Here is a 14,074-nt window from a genome sequence, read left to right on the forward strand (position 1 = left end):
ATTACTATTATTATTATTATTATTATTATTATTTAATGTATCAATATAAATTTATACATCTTAGGCATGCTCAAAATGGAGGCCATTCAAAGAAAATGGAGGACATGGTCAAATAAAAGCTGAAAGCACTCACAGAAATATAAATTCATTCTTCGTAGTCATGCTCAAAATGGAAGACATTCAAGGAAAATGAAGGATGTGACCTAGATTATATTATTATTATTATTATTTTATAATACTATATATATATATAATATCAATATATTATTATATCTATATATCTATATGTTAATATACATATTAATATATTAATATATCTATATTAGCATATATATATAATAAATTGATATATTGATATATTATAATAGATATATAGTATTAATATAATAACAACAACAACAATAATAATAATACATTTAACGTAGGTCATATAATTTTTCTTGAATGTCCTCTATTTTGAGCATAGCTAAGAAGCATGAATTTATATTTCTGTGAGCGCTTTTAGCTTTTATTTGGCCATGCCCTCCATTTTCCTTGAATGTCCTCTATTTTGAGCATGGCTAAGATGAAGCATGAATTTATATTCATGTGAGCGTTTTTAGCTTTTATTTGGTCATGACGTACATTATTCTGGAAGGTCCTACATTTTACAGGGCCTGGTCCTCCTTTGCAGTGAGGATATCCGTTCACCCTCTCTGTAAGCTACTCTAAGAGCCTTTGTGGTTGAAAAGTGGGTATAAATATTCTAAATAAATAAATGGGGAAAGTAGGAAAGAAAGAAAGAAAGAAAGAAAGAAAGAAAGAAAGAAAGAATTAAAACTGGATTCTGTTCCTTTTTTCCCCTCCAAATACCAATAAATAAAAGTGTGTTAGTCTGGAAAAAACAGTATGCAAAGGGATCTTGTAGTACCTTTTGAGACTCTTTGCATACTCCTTTTTTTTGTTTGTAAAAGCTTTTACAATTCACACATACATTCCCTCCAGAATATATGTCCCCATCATGATTTATTGGATAAATGAGGGGCTAAGAACAGAAACAGTAAAATGCAGGCCTCTGACTAACATCTTCAAAATAATAATAATAATAATTTTCTCCTATATGGTTTTTAACACCTTCCCTGATGAAGAAGCCAGTGAAGCTTCGAAAGCTTGCAACATGTATATTGTGCATTTGGGATGGTCCCATAAAGGTATCACTGTTTGGTGCATTTTTGTTTGGATGAATGAGAGTAACAGATGGAAAAGGGGGACATCACACAGTCCTGACCACAAAGGGGGACAAGGCACTGCAAAATGTGGGCATTCAATGGAAAATGGAGGACATTTCCAAAGAAAAGTGAAAAACACTCATAGAAATCTGAACCCATGCTTCTTAGTCATCCTCAAAATGGAGGCTATTTTTTGGATTTTTTTTTTGCGGGGGGAGGAATAAAAATACAACCTTATTCTCCCATTGTGGTGGAGGGATAAAAACACCAGTGATTGACCTTTCCTTTGTGGCAAAGCATTGGAGACTATATATGTCCCCATTATAGCTTACTGGATGAATGAGGATAACAGAGGGAATAATAATAATAATAATAATAATAATAATAATAATAATGGAAGGGGGGTAATAAAAATAAAGGGTAACACAGGGAAAGCGGGGAGGGATAAAAACAAAATCATTCTTTCCCATTTGTTTTAAACACCAACCCAGGAGCATGCATTGGCATAGCTGTTGAATCTAGATGATTGAAAGCTGTCAATAAAGCAAAACAGGCGCTTTCCCATACCGGGAGTCGAACCCGGGCCGCCTGGGTGAAAACCAGGAATCCTAACCGCTAGACCATATGGGAAAAGCTGGCCATGCTTTTCATGTAATGTGTCTTGGACTAAATGAAGAGAGAGCATTCATAGGTGCATACAGGAAAATCAGATTTATTTCTGAGTGCATGTGTGAACATTGCTTTTCCCCTTTTAAAAACAGCAAAGCCCTTTTTCTTTCCTGTAACCTAAAGAAAGATTTAGTATATATATTTTAGTATATACACTATGTTTTTTAAAAGTATTAGCAAAAAAACCAACAGCCCCAAAACAAATCTTTCCCATACCGGGAGTCGAACCCGGGCCGCCTGGGTGAAAACCAGGAATCCTAACCGCTAGACCATATGGGAAAGGGCTGTAGCCAGTGGCAAGCCATGTGCAGCCCAATCCAGGGCAGAGCACTAGTTGTTGATGCCTTCTAGAGGGACAGGTGAGAATTGCACATCTCATTTTGTTACCTTTAAGAATTGAGGCTGGAGCGTTGCACTGTGATCCTCACAGAATGACCAGCTGTCATAAATGCAAAGGAGGACAAGGCACCACAAAGTGTAGGGCATTCAATTAAAAATGTAGGACATTACCAAAATAAAAGCTACAAACACTCATAGAAATGTAAATTCATTTCCTAGGCCTCCACCCAAAGCATCTGAGGAAGTAGACTGAAGCCTACGAAAGCTCATGCTGCTAACTTCTTTCTTTCATTTAGTCTCAAAGGTCTACAACGTCTCGCTACATACTGATTCTGCAGACTAACATGGCTATTATATCTTTGAATTCATTTCATATGGTTTATTTACATATTTGTTGATCCCGATTCATGGCGGCCCTGTGGATGAGATATCTCCAAGACACTATCTGGTGGTCTCCAAACTGTGCTTTTAAAAGGGTTTTGGACTGCAGCTCCCAGAATCCCAGACTATTGGCCAATATGGCTGAGGCTTCTGGGAGCCAAAGTCCAAAATCTCTTAAAGGGCACAGTTTGGGGACCACTGCGATATCCTCCACTCCTCTGCTTAGATCCTGTAAATTCATACCTGTGACCTCCTTTATAGAGTCCATCCATCTTGCATGCAGTCTTCCTCTCTTTCTACATCTCTCCACTTTTCCTAGCATTATTGTCTTTTCCTTCTCATGATGTGACCTCAATTTTATCAGCTTGGCTTCCAGGGAGATTTCAGGCTTGATCTGTTCAGGGACCCATTTCTTTGTCTTTTTGGCTGTCCATGGTATCCGCCGTGTTCCATCACCACATATCAAATGAATTGATTTTCCTCCTATCCGCTTTCCTACTGTATTTTATTAAGTACTCATCCATACTTTTCTGATGAACTTATCTTCGTTAAAATGCCTTGTTGGCTTGCAATATACTTATAGACCTCTGAACAAGACAAATGATTAAAATTGTACCAACAAACCCTTGACTGAATCTACATTTAAATTGCTCCTTTCATGTCTCCATTGTGCTGAAATCAATGCAAAAACTGTCTCAACGTTTGCCTTGTGTCCTCAAGCAGCCCATTGCCTAACACATTTGCTGTCCTTTTCCTCCGTGAGAAAGCAATGCGCCCTGAGCTCTGGGTGCGGTCTTGTCTGCTGCTGCTCCTAGGAAAAAAACATTAAACAAGATCCATCCTATCCCTCTATTTGCAGCAAAGACAACTTGCCAAGGAAACACGTTTATTGAAGGGGAACAGCAAATGTAATGCTACTCAATGGGTTTCTCAGTGATGCTCAAAATGGGAGGCATTTTGGAGTTCCTCCTGGACAGAAGGTTGAAATGTAGGATATGTCCTACAAAAGGAAGACATTTGGTCACCCTGGCTCCTCAGCCATGAAAGAAGCAGGAGGAAGACTTCAAACTGCAGCCTTCTTCAAGTTATATCCTTTCTCCCTCTTCCATCTCCTCTTGGTTTCCCCCATGTTCTGTTTGTTTGTTTTACTCTTTAATTTCCTCTTCCTCGTTCATGCTTTTTTTTCTCAGTTACAGTACTTGGCTGCTAAGATGAAACATAGATGGGGAGGTACAGTATCATCCAAAATCCACAAAACAGTGATACCTTTATGGGACCAAATATACATGTTGCAAGCTTTCCAAGCTCCACTGGCTTCTTCATCAGGCCATGGTGTTAAACATCATACAGGAGAGAGAAAGAAAGAAAGAAAGAAAGAAAGAAAGAAAGAAAGAAAGAATAGATGTTATTAGTCATAGCTCTGCATTTGGTCAAGATGCTGTGATTATTGTCCTCAATTCAGATGGCGTGGAGGGGTATTTGTCCCAGCAGGCCCCCTCCTCCTTCTGCCATGTAAGAACTGGGAAATTTAGTCCAGAAAATAAACTTTAAATTCCATTAGCAAAACAAAAAGCGACTACGTTTGAGATCCAGTTTGTCTACAGCGTGGTTTGCCATCTCCTTGCAACTTTGTCCTTAACACAAAAGTCCTTAAGAGTTCTTGCAGCTACTGGACGAGGGTCACATTTTCCATACCAGTGAGATTGATCACCAACCTTTCAAAGTGTCAATCTATAGCCAATATTTATCTCTACACCTTAGGTGATTGGTCTCCTGGGTCTTTAAAAAAGCACCTCTTTCCCATACCGGGAGTTGAACCCGGGCCGCCTGGGTGAAAACCAGGAATCCTAACCGCTAGACCATATGGGACAGAGCTACCAAAACTATCACTGAATCAAAGGCTATAGATAACAACACAACATAACCTACTTGAAAGAATTGCCCTTCATGACAAAGTATTTATTTTTTCATATGGCAAATTCCTTTACAATTGTTTTTTTTAATAGTGGGTGGTTGTGTGCTATAATTTTTATCTTTAATTCTATTTTTTTAAAAATATTTTTTCAAAGTAATGGCATTTTGATATGTCATGTTTGTTCGTTTCTTAAGTTTTTATCATCAGGGTTTTAACTTTACTTTGTTTTAGTCTTCTTGTGAGCTGCTTTGGGTCCCATGTTTGGAGAAAGGTGGCATATAAATAAATACAGGAAAGCAAATCAATTCTCCAAGCAGCACCCGTTTACTCTTTGGGTCCTGGCAGCTTTCATTTGTTATATATTTTGAATGTCTTTGTTTAATGTCCTTTTCCCATGATCATCTATTCTCTGCCTCTCTCTCTCCTCCCCTCCATCAACTTTTATGATGGCTTTATTATATTATATATAGTTTTTTAAAACCCAATTGTCTAACTCCCCCTCCCACAATTGAAGTTAATTAATCATTAATTAGATTATTATCATTAATTACACTACCGTGGCAAACACGTTATCTCAAGTGGAGATAAAAGACTTCTATTGCTTTTCTACTTTTTATTCTGCAGAAATAATCCAGATTGAGACCGCTTTAACTGGAATGGCTTCACGCTATGGAATTCTGGGAACTGTAGTTTGTGGTGGCACCAGAGATCTCTGATGGAGAAAGCTAAATGTCTCACAAAACTACAAAGTTAAAGTGGTGTCAAACCAGATTATTTCTGCAGTTCGGAAGCAACCTAGGAAAATCACATTCATAACATTATCTTAAGTTACCATAACACACTCTTGTGTGTGCCTATGTGCCTTCAAGTCACCTGCTGACTTATGGCTACCCCATGAATTGCTAGGGTTTTTCAGGCAAGGAACACTCAGAAGTGATTTGGTCAGTTCCTTTTTCCGAAACACAGCCTACAACATCTAGTATTCATTGGCAGTCTCCCATCCAATTACTAACCAGGGCCAACACTGCTTAACTTCCAAGAACAGAGGGGATCTCATGCCTTTAGGGTATAAAATTCAGCTGAGAAAAAGGAGGCATCCACACCACTTTTGCAGCAAGGAAACCTCCTTGTGATGGCTCAGTGTGTCTGCAATCACAACCTGGTACCTTCATAGGCCCCCAGAGCTCCCAGTGAACATTGGCCACATCCCAGGAAACATCATCCACTCTTAGCAGGCTGAAGGAGAGCAGTTTCAACTCAAGCAAAGGTAACAACCAACAAGGATGAGCAGATGTGTTGGATGGTCTCAGCAGAACAGATAGACAACAGTGGTTCGCCAAATGTTTCTAGACTACAACTCCCAGCAGTCCTCACCAAATAAATATGCCAGCAAGGGCTGCTGAGACTTGCAGTCTAACAATTTCTGTAGGGCTATGCATTCTCCTGATCCTGCTACAAAAGCGGTACTAGGAGTATACAGTACTCACTTTTTCCTCTAGGCAATTTCACATAAACTGAACACTTCATAAAGTGAGTACAGATATGCCTCAATTTATGAAGTACATGTGTTCCTGGGCATTACTCCTTTAACAGAAAATTTGGTACTGGAGGCAGAAATAACATGGAATGAACAAGGATAGATTCCTCCACCACAAAATAGAAGAGCGGCTCAATATTCCTTGGAGGTCTTTAAACAGAGGCTGGATGGCCATCTGTCAATGGAGATGCTTTGATTGAGTTCCTGCATGGCAGAATGGGGTTGGACTGGATGGCCCTTGTGGTCTCTTCCAACTCTACCAATCAATGTTTTATCTTTTATTCAGAACCAACAATATGCAGGTATGAAATGAAACAACCAGGTCAGGTAAGCTTTGTCTAAGTAAACCAAAAAATTTTGAACCCTCTGGAGGATACTTTTTAAGTCTTATTTCAAAATACATCCTAGGATTATTCTTTCACCAGACTCCACTTTTCTTATGATTTCCAGCTTACTGACCAAATTTATAGATTTATGTTTTAAAAAAACATGTTGGGTGTAGACATTGAGGCAGACTTATATTTTCTGTTTAGTTGATCATGTATGCTCAGTAAGTGATCCTGGAGGAAGCTGCTGTGTACATTGCCTGTTGTAGGCATGCTGTTGTTGTGGTCTTTCTGACTTATGGTGACCCTATCAGCAGGTTTTCTGGGGCCGAGAGTGTGTGACTTACCCATGGTCACACAGTGGGTTTCAATGGCCAAGCAGCGAATTGAATGCTGATCTCCAGAATCATAGTCCAATGTTCAAACCATTACATTAGAAGTTAGGACTAACTAATTTCTACTCCTGTACTATAAGAATGAGGAACATGTTGCCTTCCAGATGACTGATGGGAGTTGCAATTCAACAACCTCTGGAGGGTCATACTTTCCCCATCTAGAAAAGCTGCAGTATGTATTAATTTCAGTTGGCTTTTAGTGGGAAGACTATATAAAAATGGGGAGGGATTTTTTTTTTAAAAAGAGAACAGAATCTTTGCATTTTATTACAATTTTATTCAGTGGCTAGACATAGATGACACCCTTTCTCTCAGAACAACAACAACAACAACAACAACAACACACCTCACCCTATATCTAGTCTTATAAATATGGAGTGACTCCAGCTTCAAAAATGTCTGCTCAGTTATAACAGTGCTTGTAGAAAGTTAATAACAGGGATATTTTCCCCCACATGATTGAAGACACACACATATACAGTGCATATTATCATACAAAAATGAAAATAATTTATTTTAAATGTGATTTACAATAAGGTAGAATTAAACCCATACTCCGAATTATGTAGAATTACCACCCGCTCTCCAATTCTAACACCCAAGTGCATGAAACAAATTACCATAAACAAGCTAATCCAAAAAGATCCTTATTTATTAATCAGAACTTTAAATAAAGACAAAAATAACAAGAAGTAAGAACAACTGGGAGCTTGGCAGGGATATGTCTCAATAAATTCTCAAATTCTTATTTCAATCATTTCAACTAAGAGACGGTTATAGCTGCCCAAGGGCAACACTGCTTTTCTCTCTGGCCAAAAGGTCATGTTTTCTTTCTAGCAATGCACGGTAACCTTTTCGACAGGTCTCTATTTCACTCTGCAAGGAGGCAATTTCTGCAGCCAGGTGGATTCCTGGAACAGGAGAGAGGATGAAAAGGGGTTAAATTGTACAAAATGGAAGAGTATCAGCTCCGCAGCATATTGTCAACGTCAACTGAACACCAGAAGTGCCAAAGTGTTCTTACTGACTCCACCTGACTTAGACTGTAATCTTTTCAGATCTTTCAGAGATCCCTTTCCTGACCAGATCGGTGCAGTGCCAATTCAGCGACAGTCCATTCCACTGTCAAATAGTTCTTACAGTAAAGAAAATCCTCCTAATGTTTACGTTGAACCTTTTGTAATTTGAATCCACTGGTTCATGTTCTAATCTCTGAAGCAGCAGAAAACAAGCTTCCTCCATTTTCCATGCAATATCTCTTCTGATGTTTAAAGATAGCCGTCCTGTCACCTCTCACTCTTCCTTTCTCCAAGCTAAACATAACCAGTTTCAAGAGATCTTGAAACCTTACCTATTTGGAAGCACCAAATCCATTCACTCATGAACATTGCAGGACTAAGGGCCTCTTTTCCATTCAAGAAGCTATCAACAGTCACACAGTCTTTATTAGCACTTTTGCTACAAAGGGGTGGAACAGACCACTGCAAAAGGGTGGATTGGTGCTGTGCTGGAGCTGGTTGCTCTGGAGCCATGGCAAACACACACTGTGGCCCCAATCCACCCTGACGCCAGCCCAAATAGCAGTGGAAAAGATCCACTCCTATTTGGGTCGATAAAAAGCCGCTTTAAACGGTCCGGCCACAACCCCAGGACGGTTTCTGGGTGCTCTGTGCAGTATGTTAATGCCATGCCCTCAGAGTGTATTGTAGTTGCCCACATCTAGTTGGCCAGGGCGGCTTCCAAACATCTTGGGGGTTTGCGGCATTTAAACACCACATCCCCATGCTGCCCAGATGCCAGCTTTACTGGGTTGTCTATTTGGCCCCTTAGTTGAACTGGCTGTTGGTTCCAGATACAAAACACTCCCTGCTCCCCTCACCCCAAAATAACAGAGTATCTGGGTCCCACATGCACCCATGGAGTGTCTGGGTCAATGGGGCATACTGGTCAAGAGAAACTTGCTATCTGATAGTATCTATGTGTATGTCTTTCCAATATATTAATATATTAAAATATATCATTCTACAATCTAATATATTATGTTTATCTTCTCCAGTGTGTTTTGATTATTCAGATTGAACAAGACCATTTGAGATGGCTATCAATGCAAGTTCAACAAGGCTTCCCTTCTGACATGGGGCAGCAGAGCAATCCTCCACTCTCATGTCATGGCCCAGATGCCATGATTTCAAATAAGAAACAGAAAAAAGAGCTGTAGGTTACAAGTTTTCTCCCTTCTTAGCTCATGGGTGGTAACTGCAGAGCCAGATGTGGCTGAATCACAATTCCCATAATCTCTCACTATGGCTCTGCTGGTCTGGGCCACTGAGAGACACAGTTCAACAACATCTCAAAGGCCACACAATTTCCACCCTGACCATGACTGTTTGGGGCATAATTAGGAGGGAAGAGAAGTTTAAGTGTATGGACTGTAGCAATGGTGATCTGGTGGCAGCCACCATGTTTGTCACCTTCTTGGAAAGTCCGCTGGGCTTGACGGAGACTTTGGGGCACAAGGATTCCAAACCAATTCAAGGGGTCTTGATGCCGTAATCCCTCTTCAGGGTGGGAGGGTGTATCTTGGGGCTGGTCTGTGCTCTCTGTTTTTCCTGGGCCCTTTCGCCGTCGTAGAACTGGAAACATTAAAACAATACCTTCAATACAAGAGGGCCTGGGGAATGGAAAAACAACCTTCCAAGTCTTCAGCTCAGAATGATTAGCAGTTTCATCCTTGATGGCCCTGACATACAAAGCCAGCCAAGATATTTGGCTGCTTGAGGTGAGCAGGAAATGGCAACTCTCATACACACTCAACCAAGTCAGACACACAGCCTTAGTGTTCAAGGCAGAAAATGCCACAAACACTTCTCCTCCATCCCAACAGTAAAAATACAGTAATGCAAAATACAATAAATAAATACAGTAATCTATAACTTAGACCAAGAGAGCTGACCTTCATGACTTCCACCACCTTTCTGCTGAGGTAGCTGCATTAATCTGCCTACTGGTACGGCCAGCAATATTTATACATATCAAGGTATAGCCTTAAATTTGTGAACTAAGAGGTATGTTCCCAGAAGGTTTGGAGTAAATTGCTTTGCTGTCTTGAAAACTCATAGCTGTAGGAAAGATTGGTGTTGAATCCAATTTTGCTTGTAGCCAACTTTTATATACTGTTTTTTAAAAAATTCCTTCTTAAATTCTTCCCTAGTGTTGCCACCATCCTCTTCCATTTTATTAGGATTCTTTGCAACCCAAGCATTCACATTATAAGTTATTTTTACTTGGAGCTGAGGATATATTGTTTAAAACAAGGATGTTAAACTCTCCAGGCTTTCTGTATTTCCATTATAAGTAAAGGCTTCCCGCACCTTTTCTGGTGACTCACTCTTTCAACACTTGCAAATTACAGGCACATTCCATTAATTTGATGAGGGATCTGCTCCTTTGTCAGTTCTTCCTGACTACGAGATTTCCTTGGGACCATGCACACATGTAGTCTCAAGACTTGCCTATGGAAAGAGTGTATCCCTTCTTGAATTAATGGGACTTATCTGTGCAATTTGCAAATGTGGAAACAGCAAAACATCACTTCTTCCTATGAAGACTCACTTGAGGCTGCTTAGGAAGGTCCCAAAGCCTTCTGGACTTGTTCTTTTACCTTGCTCACTTGGGCCAATTTCCTCCACAGTGGCTTCACTTTCACTCCTTGTCTTGGGAGCATCTTCTTGGATCACATCAAACTCCACCTGATCCTTCTCTCTCTCACTGGATTGAGCAAAAAAACAGCAATACTGAACACATTGCCTGCTAATGATTCATCACCATGATCTGTTTACATCAACACTTGAAAGTTTCATCCTATATGTTTTTCACCACAACAACCCTGCAGTGCAGGTGGCACTAAGAAAAATGACCAACCAGTTCAATGTCCTCAAAGCAGCTTTGTGGCAGAAATAAAGTATTTTGACACCCTTAAACTGTCATGACTCTGTTCTACAGAACCCTGCGATTTGTAGTTCAGTGAGGCTTCAGAGCTCTCTGACAGACCAGCCTGAACACCTTACCAAACAATAAATCCCAAGATTTCACAAGCTTTTAGATAAAGGTCTAAATCAAAGGTAGGAAAGGTAGAAAAATCCTTCCTAGATATTTTGGATTACAGCTTCCACAGTCATTAACTGCTGACCATGCTGACTGGGCCTGATAGGAGCCATAGTCTAAAACATCAGGACAGCACCAAATTGCCTACCCTTGATTTAGATTTTTACCAAACATATGAAATCTTCTTATGGCTCATCAGGGATTATGTATATCTGTTCCCAAAATTATAAGTGCCACAAATTATCAGGGCAATTATCAGAATCATTAAGGAATATGGACATTAGAGAAACCAAGGTGTCATTACATTTCAGATGTAATTACTATGAAAAAAGGGAAAGAGGAAAGAGCAACCTTCCTGCTGAATATAATTTCTCCTTGACTCACAGAAGTTGTTTTGGTCAGCTCCCATATCCAAACAGATATAGATATCAAGACTGGTGGAGAGAGTGAGATAAAGCTCAAAATTAGTAGACCCTAACAGTGTTCTGGCTGCCCTCCTCAAATTTTGAAACTGCCCATCTTACACAGTTCTCACTCGAACCAGTGGAGTCATCTGATGCCCATACTGCAGGGTAGAGACAGACTTGTTACCCATGGCATAGCGAGATTTGGAGAGAGAGAACCAACCCTGAAGAGGGGGGGAAATCAAAAGTTAAAAAACAGGTTATGAAACATAGGATACTCCATTAAAGTATAATCAGAAAGTCTCAGGGAGTGACATGGGCTTTGAAAGAACGATCTGGGCTCCAAACAGTGGGATTAAGGAAGTTCCAATGGGAGCAAAGGCCAGAGGGTGATACCCTGCTTCACCAATGGGGAAAACCCAATAAATTTGTAGAACCACATTTAGTTAGTACTCAGCTCTTTAGTTGGTACCCAGCCCTGACACAAGGTCTTACCTGCTCTACCAAGTTGTTAAAGGCTTCCCTCTTGCTTTGGAGCATCTCAAGAGTATCAAAAAGATGGAGGACGACGTGGTCCAAAGCCTCACATATTTCTGCTGTTCCCATGTCCTCTGCTGGAGCCATCTGAAATGAAACCTTCATGACACATTTTCTCCCATTCATCCCTTGACCTCCCCTTTGCCCGGTGTCTTCACCTCTGCTCCATCTAAGTAGCAACATTTGGAGGGCTGCATAATTCCCATCAAGTGTTGTTGCTGTTGTGTGCCTTAAAGTCCTTTCTGACTTTAAGGTGACCCTATGGAGAACGTATCATGGGGTTTTCTTGGTAAGTTTCTTAGGAGACTGCAAGTGTGTGACTTGCCCAAGGTTATCCAGTGCTCAGCCAGGATTCAATCCTGGTCTTCCAAAGTCTTAGTCCAACACTCAAACCACTAAACTATGCTGGCTCTTACATGGTGTAGTGATTTGAGTGTTGGTTTATGACTGGAGGCCAGGGTTCGGTTCCTTGCCTGGCCACAAAACCCACTGAGTGACTTTGGCCAAGTCACTAGGTGACTTGAAAGCTTTTGAGTTGCCCAAGGTCACCCAGTGGGTTTCATGGCTGAGCAAGGAATCAAACCTTTGTCTCCAGAGTTGTAGTCTGAATATTTCTTAGGTCTGAAACATACTGCAGAAATAATCCAGTACGAAGGCAGTTGCACTGGGAATTGAGCTCTCTGACCGAGAAAGCTAAAGGTCTCAGAAAAGTACAGTTCCTAGAATTCCCTGGCATTGGGCAGGGCAGTTAAAGCAGTCTCAAACTAGATTATTTCTGCACTGTGTTTTCGACCTCCAACTCGGAAGGTGGCAATGGCAAACCTTCTCTGGTCAAATCTTGCCAAGAAACTCCATGATAAGTCGGAAACAGCACACAGCAACGATTCCCATCACAACCCAGTTCAAAATGCAATCCCAAGGCATTTTCCTTCTCAGAAGCAAGTGCCAAAGTGGTTGTATTTTTAAAAGATGTCTAGGACACTTTCTGTTTAGGGTTGGGACCTACATCTGCACAGACCCCATCCATCCCCTTCTATAAGCCTTGGAAATGGCAAAGAACAGCTGGGTCCTCCTCAAAGCTTCCTTCCTTGTCTCCTTAGATTACATCAAGTAGGAGTAAGTTTTGAGAAACCTAAGAGTTCATTCAACTCCATAACGCTTTCTCTGATCTGAAGCAAGTGCTCTTCAGGTTCAGGGTGACCGACCGGTTGCCCTAACCCCAAAGGAGGACAAAGCACGGCAACATGGAGGACATCCAAGCAAAATGTAGTAGAACATGACCAAATAAAAACTAAGCTCATATGCTGCTTCTTAGTCATGCCCCAAATGGAGGACATTCTGGAATCCCTCCTGGACCAAGGTGACCAGAGGCCCTCATTTCAGCCTTCTGTCCAGGAGGAGTGTCAAAATGTCCTCCATTTGGAGCCTGACCAGGAAGCAGCATGGATTCATATTTCTATGAGTGTTTTGCGCTTTTATCTGGTAATGTCCCACATTTTTCTTGAACGTCCTCCATTTGGCTGTGCCTTGTCCTCCTCCTTTTAGGGCTATGTCACCTGGCCTTGGACCAGAAGGTGGAAATGGAGGAGGACCTGTCCTGGAAAAGGAGGACCTCTGGCTGTGGCTTCCCCTCCTTGAAGCTCTTTCCCGCCAGAGAGAGAGACAAACACTACCTTCCTTAAACCCAAACAGCTGTAATCCTGGTGCTTCCAAAACAAGCTTCTTCTCCAAGGTCTGAAACGGAGGGAGCCTCCAGCTACAAAACTGCACCTCTCTTGCTGGACTTCCTGCTCATTGACCCTGAAACGCAGGCTCCTCTGGATGAACCAATCAAATCACAGGTATTAGTCTCCCACCAATCAGTTTAAAGGGGAGGTGGATACCTTCGAGAAACGGGCCTATTGCCTTCCTTCCCTGGGCGTCCATATTTGTTGGGGGCATAAAGTAGGGATATGCTTGTCCTGGCAGCGTGTGATGCTCTGGCGGCCATTTTGGTCCAGGGCGGTCGGTGAGGGACTCTTTGGCCTTTGAAACGCCTCCCTTTTTCTGCCCCGCAAATGGAAGCTTCCATTAATTGCAATTGGAAGCCGGAAGTCTCTATGGAGACCCAACTAAGCATTCGCACCTCTTTTCGCCTCGTCGCATCAACGGCTTCGCCGACGCCATCTTTGTTGCTGGAGATGCGCCTGCGCACTACGTCCTTAGTCTGCCACGCCGCCATCTTCTTTGTGGGCAAGCGGGCTTAGCGCCTCGACCAAT

At 41.3% G+C, this 14,074-nt stretch overlaps 1 protein-coding gene and 3 non-coding genes across 6 annotated transcripts; all 4 read right to left on the reverse strand.

Annotated features, from left to right (window-relative positions):
* Positions 1 to 1,766: 1,766 nt before the first annotated feature.
* TRNAE-UUC (transfer RNA glutamic acid (anticodon UUC)) lies at positions 1,767 to 1,838 on the reverse strand. The gene has a single exon. It is a non-coding gene; the product is annotated as a tRNA-Glu (tRNA).
* A 246-nt stretch (positions 1,839 to 2,084) lies between these two features.
* On the reverse strand, positions 2,085 to 2,156 carry TRNAE-UUC (transfer RNA glutamic acid (anticodon UUC)). The gene has a single exon. It is a non-coding gene; the product is annotated as a tRNA-Glu (tRNA).
* Positions 2,157 to 4,394: 2,238 nt separating this feature from the next.
* On the reverse strand, positions 4,395 to 4,466 carry TRNAE-UUC (transfer RNA glutamic acid (anticodon UUC)). Its single transcript has one exon. It is a non-coding gene; the product is annotated as a tRNA-Glu (tRNA).
* A 2,589-nt stretch (positions 4,467 to 7,055) lies between these two features.
* On the reverse strand, positions 7,056 to 13,782 carry VMA22 (vacuolar ATPase assembly factor VMA22). Of its 3 annotated transcripts, none has more exons than XM_089483706.1 (6): positions 13,699 to 13,782; positions 11,774 to 11,902; positions 11,399 to 11,502; positions 10,432 to 10,538; positions 9,242 to 9,403; positions 7,056 to 7,681 (listed from the first exon to the last, which is right to left on the reverse strand). In XM_089483706.1, exons 2-6 carry the CDS (start codon positions 11,900 to 11,902, stop codon positions 7,545 to 7,547), a joined length of 639 nt encoding a protein of 212 aa, XP_089339832.1. In that variant the 5' UTR covers positions 13,699 to 13,782; the 3' UTR covers positions 7,056 to 7,544. The 3 variants fall into 3 exon arrangements, with proteins under 3 accessions (XP_089339832.1, XP_089339823.1, XP_089339815.1); XM_089483697.1 differs by lacking the exon at positions 13,699 to 13,782 and adding an exon at positions 13,489 to 13,604; XM_089483689.1 differs by lacking the exon at positions 13,699 to 13,782 and having other exon boundaries at positions 11,774 to 13,154.
* Between the last annotated feature and the right edge of the window lie 292 nt (positions 13,783 to 14,074).

This window comes from Sceloporus occidentalis, unplaced genomic scaffold (assembly GCF_023333645.1).
Source record: "Sceloporus occidentalis isolate IW3139 unplaced genomic scaffold, rSceOcc1.0.p SCAF_1, whole genome shotgun sequence".
Lineage (NCBI taxonomy): Eukaryota > Metazoa > Chordata > Lepidosauria > Squamata > Phrynosomatidae > Sceloporus > Sceloporus occidentalis.